Raw genomic sequence first — 13,301 nt, 5'->3', positions numbered from 1 at the left:
AGTTGTATCATGTGTTACAATTTCCTTGCTTTGTAAGGCTGAATAATATTTTGTTTATCCATTCATCTATTGATACTTAGGTTGCTTCCACTTTTTGGCTATCATAAATAATGCTGCTATGAACACGGATATACAAATATCTCTTCAAGACCCTGCTTTCAACTCTTTTGGTGTATATACAAAGAAGTGAAATTACTTATCAAATGGTAATTCTATTTTTAATTTTTTGAGGAATTGCCATACTATACATATACACACATACTGCCAGCCATAGCTGCTGCACCATTTTACCTTCCCACCAATAGTGCACGAGGGTTCCAGTTTCTCCACATCCTCACCAGCACTTGTTATTTTCTGGGGGGCTTTTTTGTTTGGTTTTTTTTTTGTAATAGCCATCCTAATGGGTGTGAGGTGGTATCTCACTGTGGTTTTGGTGTGCATTTCCCTAATGATAAATGATGTTGAGCATCTTTTCATGTGATTGTTGGCCATTTGTATATTTTCTTTGGAGAAATATCTGTTCAAGTCCTTTGCCCATTTTTTAATCGGGTTGTTCGGTTTTTTGTTGTTGTTGAGTTGTAGGAGTTCTTTATATATTCTGGATATTAACCCCTTATCAGATATATGATTTGCTAATATTTTCTCTCATTCTGTAGGCTGCCTTTTCATCATTCTGTTGATTGTGTCCTTTGATGCACAGAAGTTTTTTATTTTGATATAGTTCAATTTATTTATTTATTTATTTTTTTTTTTTTTTTGTGAGGAGATCAGCCCTGTGCTAACATCCGCCAATCCTCCTCTTTTTTTGCTGAGGAAGACGGCCCTGGGCTAACATCTGTGCCCATCTTCCTCCACTTTATATGGGACGCCGCCACAGCATGGCTTGCCAAGCAGTGCGTCGGTGCGCGCCCGGGATCCGAACCAGCGAACCCCGGGCCGCTGCAGCGGAGCGCGCGCACCCAACCACTTGCGCCACCAGGCCGGCCCCTAGTTCAATTTATTTTTGCTTTTGTTTCCCGTGCTTTTGGTGTCATATCCAAGAAATCATTACCAAACCAATGTTATGAAGCTTTTCCCCCATGTTTTCTTCTAAGAGTTTTATCATTTTACCTCTTACATTTAGGTGTTTAATCCGTTTTGACCAATTTTTGTATATGATATAAAGTAAGGATCCAACCTCGTTCTTTTGCATTTGGATGTCTAGTTTCCCCAACAAGACTGTTTTTTCGCCATTGAATGGTCTTGACACCCTTGTCAAAAATCATTTGACCACATATATGAGAGTTTGTTTCTGGGCTGTCTATTCTATTCCACTGGTCTGTATGTCTGTCTTTATGCCAGTACCACACTGATTACTGTGGCTTTGTAATAAGTTTTTAAATCAGGAAGTATGAGACCACTAACTTTGTTCTTTTTTCAAGATTGGTTTAGCTATTCAGGGTCCCTTGAGATTCCATATGAATTTTAGGATGGATATTTCTATTTCTGCAAAAAAAAAAAAATGCCATTGGGACTTGATAGGGATTGCACTAAATCTTTAGATTACTTTGGGTAGCGTTGACATCTTAATGATGTTAAATCTTCCATGGATTGTTTTACATTTTTGTTTATTCTAGTCTTCTAGCCATTGTCCAGGCTGTGCATAAGGCACCCAGGGATACACGCTGACTAATTGAGGGACGGGGACATTTTTCCTTCGCCACCTAAGGATCAGGGCCTGTGCAAGGCTGGGGGTTGAGGGGAGATGCAGAGAAGAGGAAGGTGTGGTCGGCCCTGGAGGAGCTCCCTGCCTGGTGGTGATTGGGAATGTGCTCGAACTGCTGCAGGGTCAACAATGTTTATTGAGTTTCAGGCTTCAAGGTGGCAGCAGCCGACCAGCTGATTTCACACTTACCTTGCCTGTGAGTTTAAGGTCCAAGAGCCCTGGGCAGGCCTCTGGGAGGGTCAGGGCAGGTCATGCAATTGCTTGGAAGTGCTGGGGAAAAAATGTTTTCAAAAGTCTTTTTTTAATTGCTCTCAGAGGTGATAGATTGTTCTTTTGAAACCCCCAAATGGCCAAGTGTGATAAATAAGATGTCTGGTAAAGATGGCCTTTTTTTGACCAACTACTGTGTGCAAACAACAACAATATTATAATACTTATTCTCCTTTTGGGACTTTTTAAACTGAATCCGAAGGCAAATCCCTGAATTTAGGCCTGTGGGATTCCGAACTGTTTGGAGCGGTGACAGCACTATTGGCATACACGCAGAGCCTCCCAGGTGACATCTTTAAAGCACGTCACTCGTGTAATCTGGAATCAGAAAATCTGGATTTTCATCTCTGCCATATATTAGTGTGACCCTCAGCAAGTCACACAACTTCAGATTCTTCCTCTGTAAAATGGGGATCATAATATGCCTGCCAAACCCTAGATAGAGGGTTTTATGAGCATCAAATGATATAATATACATAAACGTGTTTTCTAAGCTATAAAAGGCTGTAAAATGTTCTGTAGTTTAGGGTCACTCATTTTTAATCATACCTCATACAAACCTGTAAACCCCCACTCTGTCACACCTTTCGCCTTTGCTTATGACCTGGTCTGGGTGAGTTAAGGGCTTTGGAGGGACAAGCGGTCTTTCCCTGGCCTTCGGGTATGTATGCATTCGAGTCATCCACCCAAGTCACATCCCTAAAGCAAAGCAAAACTTCCTCTCCCGCTGGGCACCGTTCAGACAGGTGTTAGACTGTGTCAGAAAAGAAGCGGATCTAGAACTTTAGCGATGAGAAAGAGTCGTCAACATAGTGCCTGGACAGCTTCACCCCAAGCTAAAATTCATGCCATTTCAAGAAATATACAAGTGCCCCATTTCATTACTGAACCGGCGACCTTCAAGTGAGATGTCTCTAAAAACAGTCTTTTACATACTGCTGGGAGTTTGCGAAGATCAAGCATGATATTGATTTGTCCCTACGTACAGTGACTTTAGAAGATTCTAATATCCATTAGGTTTGTGTGCAAGAGAACTCATCCAACCCTCCAAAACCAGCACCTGCTTGAAACCTGACCAGAAGAACAACGATGCTACAAGCACAGAACGAGCCGTTATTGATTCATTTATGCCCAGCAGGGACCCCGTCATTTGTACAGCCCCCTTCAAATTACAGGCAAATAATTAATTTGAAATTTGGCAAAGACAAATATAGACATCTGATTTTATGCAGAGATTCAGAGAAAACAGCCTGGTTGAGGGCATAATGAGTGTTTCTTGTACACCCGTCAGACCTGCCACCATGATTGAAGCCCATTCAGGCCTGGGACTGGTTTCAGCCAGCCTACGGGCATCTCACCAGCCACAGAGCCTGATGTGCCTGATGCACGGTACCATCTGTTGCCAAAAAAATCCAGTTCGGTTAGGTAGCCTGACGCTTTAGCATACCTATAGCTGAATTCTCTGAGATGCAAGTTCCTTTGAGGATTTGCTTGGCTACTGTACATAACATCACTAAAAACCAGACACAGACTGATGTCCACAGCTTAGGGGTAAGTCTGTATGTGATTTCTCTATTACTTTCCTATCTTCTATTCCCAAGGCTGGTTTTTTCCCTCATTGAATTAACGATCTGTGCCTTCAGTATCCAATATGGTGTATTGAGGAAGGGAAGGATGTCAGCGACTTTGTGTGTGTGTGAGTGTGTGTGTGTGTGTGTGTGTGTGTCACAGGGGCAGAAGGAATATGAAGGAGGAGTTGGGGTTTCTGATCACCATCCTTATCTTCCACCCCAGTTAAGAATCCCTGGTTGTAGTGACTTCGGTGTTAAGAGGCTTATATTCAGAGCCTGGCTTTATAACTCATTGTCAAGTCATTCAACTTTACGTATCTCAATTTCCTCTTCTATAAAATGTAGTTTGAAGATAGCTATCTCACTGCTTCTTGGGAAGACTGGATGGAATCCTTGAAGAGTGCCTTACACATGTATAAGTCTGCATAGTGGGTTCAAGAAATTGTTACCGTTTTTTTCAAAATTGTGTATTTTTCTAATTATAGAAATAAAAATTACATACATATGAGACAATACAGAAAAGTGTAAAACAAAGAATATCTAGGGCCGGCCCCGTGGCTTAGCGGTTAAGTGCTCGCGCTCCGCTGCTGGTGGCCCGGGTTCGGATCCCGGGCGAGCACCGACGCACCGCTTCTCCGGCCATGCTGAGGCCGCGTCCCATATACAGCAACTAGAATGGATGTGCAACTACGACATACAACTATCTACTGGGGCTTTGGGGGAAAAATAAATAAATAAAATCTTTAAAAAAAAAAAAAAAAAAGAATATCTAACACCCAGAGATAACACCCATTAACATTTTGAGATATGTTCTTCCAGTCTTTATTCTGCTCATTTTTCTACAGTTAAAATCACACAGAATACATAACTAACAGAATAATAGCTGTTATTTTTTGAGCACTTAAAATGTGCTGGAACTGAACTAGATGCTTTCCCGATGTCATTATATTAATCTTCATAATCCTGTTCCGTAGGTGTTATTATCCCCACTTTATAGATTATCATCATCTTGAGGAGGGCTGTGTACTTGGCCTGGCTCCCTGGTGTGAAATTGAAACACTTTCCTGTCTTAACCAAGCCTTTTACTCAACAGCAGCCAAAGTAAACACATACTAATAGAGGTAAATGCACGGACTCGCTCTTGGCTTTTCCCTCCAGAAGTCTCTTAGCCAAAATTCTTGCCTTAGCCAGAACATGCAGATAATTTTCCTGGATGTATGAATGATGGCATTATATCCCTCTACCCAACTACTCTTAACTCTCTCCTAACGCTTTTTATCTACAGAACCAGTGGTTCTGTTTATATATATTTATCAATGTATTCTAATCTTCAGAACGAGCTCTTAACAGAAAAAGGTTGAGTCAGGCCAAGCGACTTTCTAGATGGTGTGTTCTAGTTGTTTGGAGTTGTAGGGTGCCTGGGGGAACACCTTGGGATTTTCCACTTGAGATTTTCTGCTCTCTTCATCTTACTTCTGGTTCGTTGTAGAACTTTGAGCTGTGTTATGGCAGTGTGGGGGCTGAAGTTATGTTGGCAGTGGGGTGGTATTACTATTGGTAGGGTTGTGTGTTCAGGAATGCTGGAATGACCCAGATTCCCTTCCTCTAGTGAGGTTCCCAAGGGGATATACCCCAGGGGTGGGAGCAAATGGGAATAGGCAGGCCGCTTCATTGTTAGCCAGGGACCTTCACACTCCCACCCCACCCCCCACCCCCGGGGTGCAATGAGACTGGTAAATATGCTGGAGCATGTGACTTAGGCTAAAAATGTGGGTGGGGCCTCTGACTCTTTCTAAACCCAAATCTGACCAACAGGGGCTTTTACAGTTCAAAGGGATGAGTCTATTGCCAGGCCCACATTAAATAATATGAGCTCACGTTTATATAGTGCTTGAAATGGGCCAGGCACCTGACATGTATTAACCCGTTTAATCCTCACAATCATCCTACTGAGGTAGAAACTATTATTATCCTCACTTTAAAATGAGGAAACTGAGGCACCCAGAGAGAACAAGACAGCTGTTATTCTCAACACAAGAGAGTCACCCTGCCCACTGGTAAATGTGGCCTAACCAGTGTCCTGACTTAATCAGAAGAAAACTAGAGTGGGGGTCAGAGGAGAGCAGGGTAAACTCCTCCTCCCGCTCCTCCTGCTGGAACTACCAAGGCAGAGCCACTGTCACAAGTCCACTGAAGCCGACGCCCTCATCCTGGTGGCTGCTCTCAGCCGAGTGAATGCTGACCCCAGCTAGACCCCAAGAGGCAGCGAGAGCCAGCTCTGTAAAGTACAGTGCCCGTGACCTCTGACCCCACCCACTTCCTTTCCCTCTACCCCGCCCTCCTCTCCTGGCTCCATTTGGCCCACCAGGCATCTGGCCTGAGCCTCAGTCTGAAGGCTCTGGCGCCCTCCACCAGGGTGAAGTCACTAGGCTTTGGAGTTAAACACAGCTGGTTCAGGACTGTCACTAACTAGTCCTCAGTGACCTTGGGCAACCGCCCAGCATGGCCACTGACAAACGAGTGGTGTAGGTCCGCACGGGGTAACCGAACCCAGCCCACTGAAGTGGAGCGTGCCAAACTTAACTGGGGCTGGCCCTCCATTTCCTCCTGCTTAAGGTAGAGATAATACCCCCGACAGGGGTGCTGAAAGGGTTAAAGGATGGCCATCCATAAAGCCCTTAGCACAGTGTGGTCAGCTGCTGGAATGATGCTACGGGTGTCTTGACCACCCTCCAAGGGCCCTTGTGCGCTGGTGGGGATCCCTGAATACGCACAGGCCGTGAAGCACCCAGTGCTGCTGTGGCAGAATCGCAGGGACACCAGCAGAGTGATGTCGGGGACAGGGAGCTGTCCCCAAGTCTCTGATTCATTCAGACAAGGGCAGAGTTCTCCGCTCTCTCACTCACGTGATGCTAGAGGCTGACCACAGTCCCATGAAAAAGAGGCAGAGCTGGGAACCAGGGAGCTGCTCCAAGGGACTTCCTAAAGGTGTATATCAGTGTTTTGAAAAATAATTAAATGGTATTTCATTCAGACATTTCAAACATTTTTAGATATTGAAAACATCAGTGGTACAGGCCACTTCCAAATGGAATGGCTGCTTGATAGCTCTTTACATAGGAAAGGAATGCTGATTCCAGGAGAGAGAGGTTAGGTCAAACCCCTTAGTCTTGGCAGGAGGAAATGGTTTGGTAGAGCAGCTTCTCAAACTATTATTTTGTGAAGAATCCCCAGGCGGTCTTCTTAAAATGCAGACTCTGATTGAGCAGGTTGGGGACCGTGCCTGAGACCGCATTTCTGACAAGCTCCCTAGCAACGCCTGTGCTGCTGGTCTGTGGACCACGCCTGGAGAATCAACGTGGAAGGCAAAGCTACCTGGGGTCCTGCGCTTATTTTGGTCCAGAGGGTCATTTACTGCCAGCTCCTGCTCAGATACACATTATCTCTGTACCTGAATGAGTCCCTGAATTATCTTTCCTGTCCCCAAGAGTGGCCTGAAAACCCCCCACAATTAGAAAAAGTGCTTAGTCTCCTCACGCGGCCCCAAACAGCAACTGCTCCAGGGAGCCAAACTCTGCAACTGAACCCTAGCCTGCCTCCCAAGCTCGCCCTCTGCTGGTGGACCAGGGTCATTTTCTTCTAAACCTTCACCCAGCCATTGTCAGATGCTCATTTTGTTTTCCAATTAATACAGGCAGTAAAGTTGCATGACGTATTCCAGAGGTTTATTTCACTCTTCCAGATTTTGGAGAATTTTTCCACTCTGTTCCTTAAAGCACATCCCTCACCAGGGGGCAGATAAATGTTTGATCAACACTCACAAGGAACTTATGATTCCATGTGTTGCCTACAAGTCCTCCCCCAGCCTGACTTTCTTCCCAGCCATCCTGGGCACTTTCCACAGTGGGGCAGCAAGCCTTCATTTACTTACAGCCTGACTACTGCAAGATCAGGAGGGAGCAAGTTTCTGTTGATCCAGAGTTGGGGGTCATAGTGGAGGCAAGGTTGGCATCTCTCTGAGACATCAGGAGCAAAAGAACACTTAAGAGAAGGATGGGGAAATGGGGAGATTCATGCTACTAATCATGTCACTGTCATTCATTCATTCAAACATTTCTTAATCACCTACTGTATGCACGACCTGGGATCGGGAGCTGAGCACTCCCACCTCCTGCACACAGAGAGATCGTAGCCTAACACTGGAAATAAGCATAATAGCTAAGCCTTATTGTTTGCTATATGCCAAGCAACATGCCTACATTACCTTACTTAATTTTCTTTAATCCTCACAGCAATTTATGATCATCTTCATTATATAAATGAGAAAACTTGGGTGCAGAGAAATTGAGTGAGACTTTTAGTTAAGGATAAAGCCAGGTTGCTTAAAATAACAATTCGCTATTTTCTCTAACAGGTTCTGAGGGTTGATGGGCTTGGCTGGCTGGCTTTCACTTGGGATCCTTTATATAGCTGCAGTCAGACAGTGGCTAAGGCTGAGTGCACATGTCTGGAGCCAGGGGCTGGAATGTCTAAAACAGCGGAGGGCTGGGCCAGCATCTCTGTCCACATGGCCTCTCGTGTGGCTAGCTTGGGCTTCCTTGCAGCTTAGCAGTCAGAGGAGCTGGACATCTTAGATGGCAGCTGACCAGCCAGAAACTGCAAAATTTCTTATGATCTTGCTTCTAAAAGCATGTGGCATCATTTCCACTGTATTCTGTTGGTCGAAACAGTTATAGGTCAGCCCAGACTCAAGGAGGTGGAGGAATGGACCCTATGTCTCAGTGGGGGAAGAGCTTAAAGTATACTGAGGCAAGGAATTGATGACAACCATCATGGAGACAAGTCACCACACCAGGATTCGACCCTAAGCAGCCTGACTTCAACCTTTGTGCGTTCAACCATTATGCTCTGCTGACCCCCACACAGTGTGGGGGTCACATCACGCTACTGGTGGCTGGTATAAGATATAATGCTGGTACAAAGGAGGAAGGGATTAGCTCTGCCTCAGTAAGTCAGGGAAGGCTTCCAGGAAGAAACAAACACACACACACACTCCTCCCCTTAGTATGGAGGACAGATTGTGACTGCATTGCATAGCTTACTATCTAATTCCCACATTACGTAAGGTGACAAAAGCTGAGGGCAAGAGACGGTTCTGAGGCAGTGTATGGAAAGCCCTGAAGTCCAGTCCCAACTCTGCCACGATGTAGTTGTGGGAGCTTGAGAGGAATCAGAAGGCCAAGAAAGGAAAGAACTGGGGGTCCCAGGTCTTTCCAGAACATCGCAGAGTGGAATTTCTGATCATGTTGTGCTCCCCACCCCTAGATTGGAGACCCACACTTGGTGATCTGTATGGACTGCTCGGCAGACACCATGACCAACCGCCTTCTCCAGAGGAGCCGGGGCAGCCCTCACACGGATGACAACACCGCCACCATCGCCAAGCGCCTTGAAACCTACTACCGAGCATCCATCCCCTTGATCGCCTACTATGAGACGAAGACACAGCTACACAAGGTGAATTATTTCACTTCCCCTCACCAAAATGAGCCAGTTACCCTTTTTTTTTTTTTCCAAGAAAAGAGAAAAAACTGGGAAAATTTTGGTTAAGGATCTGGGAATCAGAGCTGCATACAGCTGCACGATTTGGGCCAAAATATGGGTCCCTTACTCTCTTCACTTTTGTATCAATCAAAATTAAATATCTGTCATTATATGGACTATGAAAAGCTGGTCATACAGTTTTCATGTATGCTATTATAGTTTTTCCAAGAAAGAGCGAGAGAGAGAGAAAGGGAGGGAGGGGGACATGGATGAGGCATAAGTGCTGCCTTCTAGACCTCAGCTGAACAGGATGATCAGAAAGATCTTATCTAGATCTAAAATTCAACAACTTTGAATTTCTAGATTTTTATATAGTTCATAATTGCACTTGGCTCCTTTGCCTCAATTTCTAGCAGTAACTTACATTGGGAGCAGTAGCACATGGGGGCAGGAGAACAGGTAATTAGGTGAAACACTGAAGAGACTGTGGAAATGGATAGCATCAACTTAATGATCATGAGTAATAATCCATGCTGAGTCAGCATTAATTTCATGAATTTGGGAAAACTACCAATCTCCCTCCCTTCACTTATTTAATAAATATGTGTCAAGCACCTCCCATGGGCCGTCCATTGCCCTGGTGGTTTGGAGCAGATGATAAGATGTGGCTCTTGCCTGCTAGAGCCTAGGGTGTTAGGGGGGAGAGAGACAAACCTGTGAGCACCATATGGGATCCAAGCAGGCACAGAGTAAGGTCTGAGGGCCCTTGAACACAGTCTGAGGGGGAAGGAAAGGCATCGAGGAAGGCCGCAGGAGGAGAACAAAGCTGAGCCACAGGGTGGGGGTGCTGGGAGGGAGTGGGGCACTCCACACAGAAGGAGCCCAAGTGAGAAAGGTCAGGAGAGACAAGGAACTGGGCTTGGCTGTGACACAAAGTGCCAAGGAAAAAGAGGAGCAAGAGATGGGGATGGAGAGACAAGCAAGGACTGGATCAAGATGAACCTTATGTGGGAGCAGACAATTGTCCTGAGATGACGGGAACCACGGGGGACAGGCGTGGTCAGGGTTTTGATTTAGACGCTCCCTCCGCCAGTCTTGTGGAGAACGGACCCCAAGAAGGTAAGGCTAGGAGACCACTGGGAGGCTGGGACAGTGATCCAGGAACAAAATCCTGAGGAGCCAAAGCAGAGTAGGGAGAGTGGACACCTGCTTCTTGTGATTCAGGGAAGTTAATAGGAGACATCAGTCGTAAAACTTGTCTCTGAGGCAGTTACGTTATCAATTCCTTGGGGAAAACCATTAATAATAAATTATTATCTTCTAAACCTGTTAGAAGGTAAGAGGTCCATTTTGCAGAATCTTAAGATCTTAGCCCTGGGTATAGAAGTCTGAAAGATGCCCCTGATTTAACTCAGGAATGTGAGACACGTGGCATGAGAGCCATCGTCCCCAACTTCCGTATCCACGGCAGGCACTGCTGATCCGTCGTGGCACTCTTTCCTGCAGTACCCGGGTGTGGCCTCAGAATGTTTGTGAACACAGCACTCCGGGCAGCTGCTACCAATTGATGTGCAAGATGAAACCTATGTGTTGTGATTCGTGTAACCTCCAGTTACCACAGAAAACAAAGACTCAGATCTTTAAAAACAAGCAAACAAAAAGTGCATTATATAAGAGCAGGGTCTTAAGAATTCAGGGTTTCAAAGGCCTGTCCAAGGTGAGTGATTTGTACAGCCTGGACCACATACGGAAATTATCCAGATAGAAGAGAACTTCTTCCACTTTCAAGATTGGTAGAGGTGAGGAGCCGGCCTGGTGGCATAGTGGTTAAGTTCACACGCTCTGCTTCAGCGGCCCAGGCTTCGCAGGTTCGAATCCCCGGCGCGGACTTACGCACCACTCATCAAGCCATGCTGTGGCAGTGTCCCAAATACAAAATAGAGGAAGATGGGCACAGATGTTAGCTCAGGGGCCCATCTTCCTCACAAAAAGAAAAAAGATTGGTAGAGGTGAGAAAATCCCTAAGTAATTCAGAGTTTCACCACTTTCGGAGTCAGAAAATCCCTTTTATCTCTCTCTTGTGTTATTCCAGCCCAGATTCTACACACTCACAAATGATTGGCACATGGATACAGGGGCTGAGTTCTCAGATAAATCTGACTTCTGGAATCCTCCTTAGTTAGTGGGAAAGGAAGTTTCCAGTCCCATTTGGCTTGTCTCTTCAGCTTCCCCTGCGTTTTGGAGATGCTGGCAGCTGGGTCCATGGTAAGGTAACATGTATGATCCACTTTGCAAATATTTAGAACCACTCCAGCCCTGACTCCAGAGCAGTGTGGGCTCCAGCCCTCAGAACCCCCAGCGGGCCTCTGGGGAAGCCTCTGCCCTGGGCTGTCCTCTCCCCACGCAGCCACAGAGATGAGCCAGCTTCCTCCCCCACCTCGTCTAGAGACAGCAGGGCTGGAGTGCTGGGCCCCGGGAGGTGAGAATTGTTCGCAGGTGCCCCGTGGGGTTTGCCAGCAGCTCGGACTACAGAAGGGGGACCAGAGGAGAAGCAGGGAGGGGGCAGGCTTGTTTTCCATTGGGGAAGGAGACAGCCTCTGTCCCTTCGTGCTCTCTGGCCTCTGAGCTCCTGCCTGGTCGTCTTGCAACAGCTTCCTCTCTCCCTGGATTCTAAGTGACAGCTTGTGTCTTGTTCCCGTGATGTTCTTTGGATTGTTAGCACCCCCTCCCTGTCTCACTGGCTTATGGAGCCCAAGGCAGGGCTGCCCACCATCCAGGTGGGCTCCTAGATGGCTTAACGGGTTTTCTTAAACCAGGTGGGGGTGGTGAATGCACTTCAAGATGCAAGTGAGACAAATCAGTAGCTCAGTGAGATTTATTTTGGAATTAGAGCCCCGCTGTGGTCCAGCCCAGAAACAGCCCAGCCTCCAAAGCACTTCCCTCAGGCCTCGGTGTTGCCCAGTTATGCTTGTATTGAATCCACCAGCTGACCCCTGCCTGATGACAGTCAGCCCTCTTGGCCAGCAGCTAGCCAAAGAAAGTGCAATGCAATTTCAAACAAAGGTAATAGAAAAGCCAAGCAGAATTTACACAGTCACTGCCTTGTTCTTTGTGTCCTTGCTGTGCCATCATCACAGGATAAAGTCAGAACTCCTTGTAACATAAGCCAAGGGCCAGAGGCATGTGTGATACGATAGAGCCCTGACTTTTCAACTGTTTCCCCTCTCATAAAGCAGCTTTGCTGTGTATCTGAGAAAGAGTTAGAACACAACTTGACTCCGTTCCACTCCCTTCCTCCCTGCCCGGAGAGCTGTGGCACTCCTTTGCTACCCAGTCTGGACGCTGCCTCAGGAACGTTCTCAGCACAGCAGTGTGATAGTCACACCCAGTTCACTGGAGTTAACCCATAAGAGGAAGCTTTTTTTCACCTTGAGTGGGAGCATTTATTACTGAAAAAACAATTGAAAGGTAGCATTTGGGGGTGAAAAGCACAATAACTGGCCAAAGCCTCCCTGGTGGAGAAAACACTGGCCTGAGCATCAGAGAGCCTGAGGCACGGTGGTGCGAACGAGCTTTGTGAACTTCATCCTAAAAGAAAATGGATGGACAGAAGATAATCTCCTGGAATCCTCTGGCTCTATCACTCTGTGATTCTCAGAAAAAATAAAATGTCGTGACCATGGGTTTGTCAGTCAGGACTCTTTGGTTATAGGTAACAGGCCCCAACTCCAGCTGGCCAACCTGAAACACGGAACTTAATTATAAGGTGATGCGCCCCAGAGCTGACACACAGCAGGCCCAGGACGGCTCTGGGGCCTGGCTCCCCTCTGCTTCTCACACACGTCCTCACCTTCTCTCGCCCATCAGATTTTTCTCTCTTTCTGGCCCAGAAGCCAGAATATGGCCATCCTGCAGCTTCCACATTCACAAGTTCCCACAACAGTTCCAAATTCCAGAGAGAAATTTTCTGATTGGCCTTGCTTTGCTCAGGCTCTTCTCCCTGGTCCTTTCAGCTATGGCCAGGCAGGTGGGCTCACCTGGGGCTTTTCCATTTGTTCTGAGGATACAACACTGAGTGCATACAACATGTCAGACACTGTTCTTGGTGCTGGAAACACAGCAGTAAACAAGACAGACGAAGTCCCTCACTGGGAAGAGAAAAACGGTAGACAAGAAAGTAAAATAATTGCTAATAGGATAGGCTCTATGAA

The 13,301-nt window shown here is 46.3% G+C and overlaps 1 protein-coding gene across 1 annotated transcript in view; it reads left to right on the top strand.

The window, feature by feature from the left end:
- Window positions 1-13,301, top strand: part of AK5 (adenylate kinase 5) — a 229,497-nt gene that overhangs the window by 199,305 nt on the left and 16,891 nt on the right. The window contains exon 13 of the mRNA XM_004431516.3: window positions 8,872-9,063. Coding sequence (XP_004431573.2) covers window positions 8,872-9,063 — 192 coding nt within the window. The remainder of the gene's footprint in view (window positions 1-8,871; window positions 9,064-13,301) is intronic.

The sequence above is a fragment of the Ceratotherium simum genome, chromosome 2 (assembly GCF_057802395.1).
Source record: "Ceratotherium simum simum isolate JZ-2026a chromosome 2, ASM5780239v1, whole genome shotgun sequence".
Lineage (NCBI taxonomy): Eukaryota > Metazoa > Chordata > Mammalia > Perissodactyla > Rhinocerotidae > Ceratotherium > Ceratotherium simum.
Note: the sequence above shows the minus strand (reverse complement) of the source record. Positions and strands in the feature narration are given on the sequence as shown.